Genomic DNA, 4,338 nt, shown 5'->3' on the forward strand with positions numbered 1-4,338 from the left:
AGACTTCCATTCGTAAACATTCCACTTCATCTGTAAACACCAGATCTCCTAAAGAATACAACAAACTAATTAATTACTCTGTTTTATAAGCTGTAGACTTCCATTCGTAAACATTCCACTTCATCTGTAAACACCAGATCTCCTAAAGAATACAACAAACTAATTAATTACTCTGTTTTTCAAGCTGTAGACTCCCATTTGTAAACATTCCACTTCATCTGTAAACACCAGATCTCCTAAAGAATAAAACAAACTAATTAATTACTCTGTTTTACAAGCTGTAGACTTCCATTTATAAGCATTCCACTTCATCTGTAAACACCAGATCTCCTGAAGAATAAAACAAACAAAAAGGGAATAACGGTTCATTAATACCTTATTCAGAACATAGAGGGATTAAATTGAGCATTTTTATTACGAAAATAACAATAAAATTTTTCTTCAGTGTATATATTATTCTAACGGTTTGTTAGTTTGTTTGTAATTAAGCACAAATATACACAATGGACTATCTGTGCTCTGCCCACTACGGGTATCGAAACCCGAATTTTAGCGTTGTAAGTCCTTAGACATACCGCTGTGCCGCTGGGGTGGCTTATTCTAATGAAATACGAATTTTGTGTAAGAGGGCGCCATATAATAATCAGATAAATGTTATGACCTGCTTTTGCTTTAGGGTTTTGACATGGAGAAGGTTTCAACCCTCTAGTATAATGCAATGTTAAGAGAATTATAATATTTATCTGTTCATTGCAGTAATGTGAACAAATAATTAAATCATTAAGTTGTTAGTGGATAAATGGGGAAAAATGCATGCTAATAATAATAGTATTAATTCTTAAAAATAAAGAAAGAATGCACAAAAGATAATTTATTCAAAGCAATAGCTGCGTCTTAGATGGTAGTCATGGCATTGACATTATAGGTAGGTAGATCTAGAGAGTACAAACCTATAATGATTTATATAAGAAAGTTTGTTCCCAGCGTCTTAGACACGTGCTGCCATCTCTTAGTACATATTCGAGATTAAGTGGCGAGGCTTAGACAGGTTGCAGAGTAAAGTTATCCTATGTTTAGTAGATAGTAAGAAAATGAAAAACAACAACAACAGTATTGGCATGGTTACTTGTTAGTTATTCTAACGAAGACAAAATATTAAATCGACTTAGAAATCAGATCGACTTAAAATGTTACACATTAAGCAGTTCAAACTTAGAGCTAGTTACGAATAATTAGAATAAATGTAAAGGCTTCTAATCAATTAATGTATATTGCATAATTTACTCAAAATCAGTCCAAACTGTAAACATTACTAGCAACTTCAGAATGTAAAAAAATATTTTTACATATTTAATAGCCATTTTTTTTTATAGTATTCATAATTAATCATCAGGTATAGAATTGTATTACGGACACTTAGCTATTCTAATCGAATAATGGGTTTGACCGTCACTTTTATATCGCACTCCAATTGTGAAGAGCGATGTCGTGGTAAAGGGACGCGAACCATGCACGCTTAAGATAACAATCCGGGACCCTAATCACCTGCCAAAGCCCATGCCAGAATTGGTGTGAACTGCCACCAACACTTACACTAAATGGTGTCCGTTTTAACGTATTTCCTGTTTATTTACTAGGTGTAGATTAGGATGGTGGATATTGGGCTGTGTTTGTTGTAACGTATTTCCTGTTTATTTATTAGGTGTAGATTAGTATGGCTGACACTGGGCGGTGTCTGTTTTAACGTATTTCCTGTTTATTTATTAGGTGTAGTTTAGGATGGTGGATATCGGACTGTGTCTGTTGTAACGTATTTCCTGTTTATTTATTAGGTGTAAATTAGTATGGCTGACACTGGGCGGTGTCTGTTTTAACGTATTTCCTGTTTATTTATAAAGCTTAGATAATTAGGAAACTGGGTGAAGAGATTTTGTTGTTTGTTGTAATATTACGAACACTGGGCGATGTCTGTTTTAACGTATTTCCCGTTTATTTATAAAGTGTAGATAATTAAAATACTGGGTGAAGAGATTTTGTTGTTTGTTGTAATATTACGAACACTGGGCGATGTCTGTTTTAACGTATTTGAGGTGTAAACTAATTTCACGAACAGTGGATGGTATATTTTAATGTGTTTGCTGTTTATTTATGAGGCGTAAATTAATATCACGAACGCTGGGTAGTGAGTTTGTTGTTCATTTATGAGGTGTAAACTAATTTAAGGAACACTGGGTGGTGGATGGGTGAAATGACTTTATAGTTAAAGTAATTTATAAATTGTGTAGAAACCTATAGAAAGAAAAATAATTAGGGAGTTCAACCCCCCTTAAAAATACGATTTCCTTCTATGAACTTTGTCAATAATGTATGTTTGTATTAAGAATGTTTACGGTTATGTACTTAAACAATAATGATTATCACCACAAGTTACGTGTTTCACTACGTTGATGTATGTTTGTATCAAGCATGTTTATGGTTATGTACTTAAACAATAATGATTATCACCACAAGTTACGTGTTGCACTATGTTGATGTATGTTTGTATTAAGATTGTTTTTTGGTTATATACTTAAACAATAATGATTATCACTACAAGTTACGTGTTTCACTACGTTGATGTATGTTTGTATTAAGAATGTTTAGGGTTATATACTTAAACAATAATGATTATCACCACAAGTTACGTGTTGATGTATGTTTGTATTAAGATTGTTTTTTGGTTATATACTTAAAAATAATGATTATCACCACAAGTTACGTGTTGCACTATGTTGATGTATGTTTGTATTAAGAATGTTTATGGTTATGTACTTGTTTGTTTGTTCAGAATTAAGCACAAAGCTACACAATGGGCTATCTGTGCCGGTAACAGAAATCACCCCTATCGCCACTATTTTGGCTGCTACCTCTTTGTACAAAGTCACCCTGACCATCGCACAGTGTATACTATGTTTCAAGTATACACATAGTGAGTTCTTAAAGCTTATACGAAACTTTTGGTGAAATAATAATGAATACTATAATAATAGGTTATGTTATAAATATATTATGTGAAAGTTATGACTTTTGCGTTACGTATCATAGCATCCATCCCTCACATTTGTTTAAGATCATAACCCGACGGGTACCTCAGCTTATGAAATATCTTCTACGTTCTTTCTAGAATGGGCTGGTAACAGACTTTGAATGGAAACACTGTATTTGGATTCTAATCCCTTAAGCAAATTAGCAAGAGTTCTAATGGTATTTTAAATAGTCGGATCTTTCAAGGGTCACTTACGTAGAAAAGTTTGTGATGGCTTGAAGCTTTAACCTAACTGGAGCTATTGTTGATAGACTTTATCGACATACCTAACTTGTTTTTTTTTATGTAAGCTAGAGGTCGCTGTTATCGATCAACTTTTCCACAGATGAAGAAGTCAAGTAAGAATAATTTCCCAGAAAGGTGGCCGAAGTCCGCCTAGAGGGGTCACCTGTTTTAACTACTCGCACCATTATACAGTAGTGTGTTGTCTGTCTGTCAGTCAGTAGACACTAAAATGACGCCACAATTTGTACTGAGGTGGCTTCTGTAAAACGTGTGCATGCCATGAATCACGAGAAGAATTATGCACTCTGTAGGCTACAACACAGCATGACACATGAACTTCAAAAGCAAGAAATAAAAATTTTTGTTACTCTTAATTTTGGTTTTCTTTACTTCTTGAAACAGAACATTTTTGGGACTGTGCGGAAATACATTTATTTGTAAAACTAGTTTGTTTGTATGACTTTCCATTCAGATTATATACCAGAAGCAGCGTTCTTTTCTGACACAGGTTATGTTTTCGTAAAAGTGTTCTACCATCTCTACGTCCAGATGCATAGTTTATTACTGTTAATGAAAACTTTATTTTATCTAATCATTGTTAAATGACAGATTATATTGCATTCTCGTTCATGATGTGACATAAGTTCAAGATAAGTACAAGTGTTTCCTAATTTATAGAATTCCTTTTTGTATATCCCATTAATTAAAGGAACTGCACAGTACATAAAAACCAACGCTCTAAAGTTGTGTAAAATTTTCAGCGATCAAGAAAAAGAGACTTATGATGTTTTAAACAGGAATACAATGTTAGTGGCTTCTTTTGGCCGCGTCCCCTAGCGAGACAGCCGTAAGTCTACGGACTTGTAATGCTAAAATCTGGGGTTCGATTCCCTGTGGTGGACACATAATATAACCCAGTGTGACTTTGCTATAAAACAAACGCGCCCCCCCCCAGTGGCACAGCGGTATGTCTACGAACTTACAACGCTAGAAACCGGTTTTCGATACCCGTGGTGGGCAGAGCATAG

The 4,338-nt window shown here is 34.2% G+C and overlaps 1 protein-coding gene across 1 annotated transcript in view; it reads right to left on the bottom strand.

The window, feature by feature from the left end:
- Window positions 1-4,338, bottom strand: part of LOC106458993 (5'-nucleotidase-like) — a 75,611-nt gene that overhangs the window by 18,736 nt on the left and 52,537 nt on the right. The window contains exon 4 of the mRNA XM_022385730.1: window positions 172-236. Within this exon, the coding sequence (XP_022241438.1) occupies window positions 172-236 (65 nt within the window). The remainder of the gene's footprint in view (window positions 1-171; window positions 237-4,338) is intronic.

This window comes from Limulus polyphemus, unplaced genomic scaffold (genome assembly GCF_000517525.1).
Source record: "Limulus polyphemus unplaced genomic scaffold, Limulus_polyphemus-2.1.2 Scaffold25, whole genome shotgun sequence".
Classification (NCBI taxonomy): domain Eukaryota; kingdom Metazoa; phylum Arthropoda; class Merostomata; order Xiphosura; family Limulidae; genus Limulus; species Limulus polyphemus.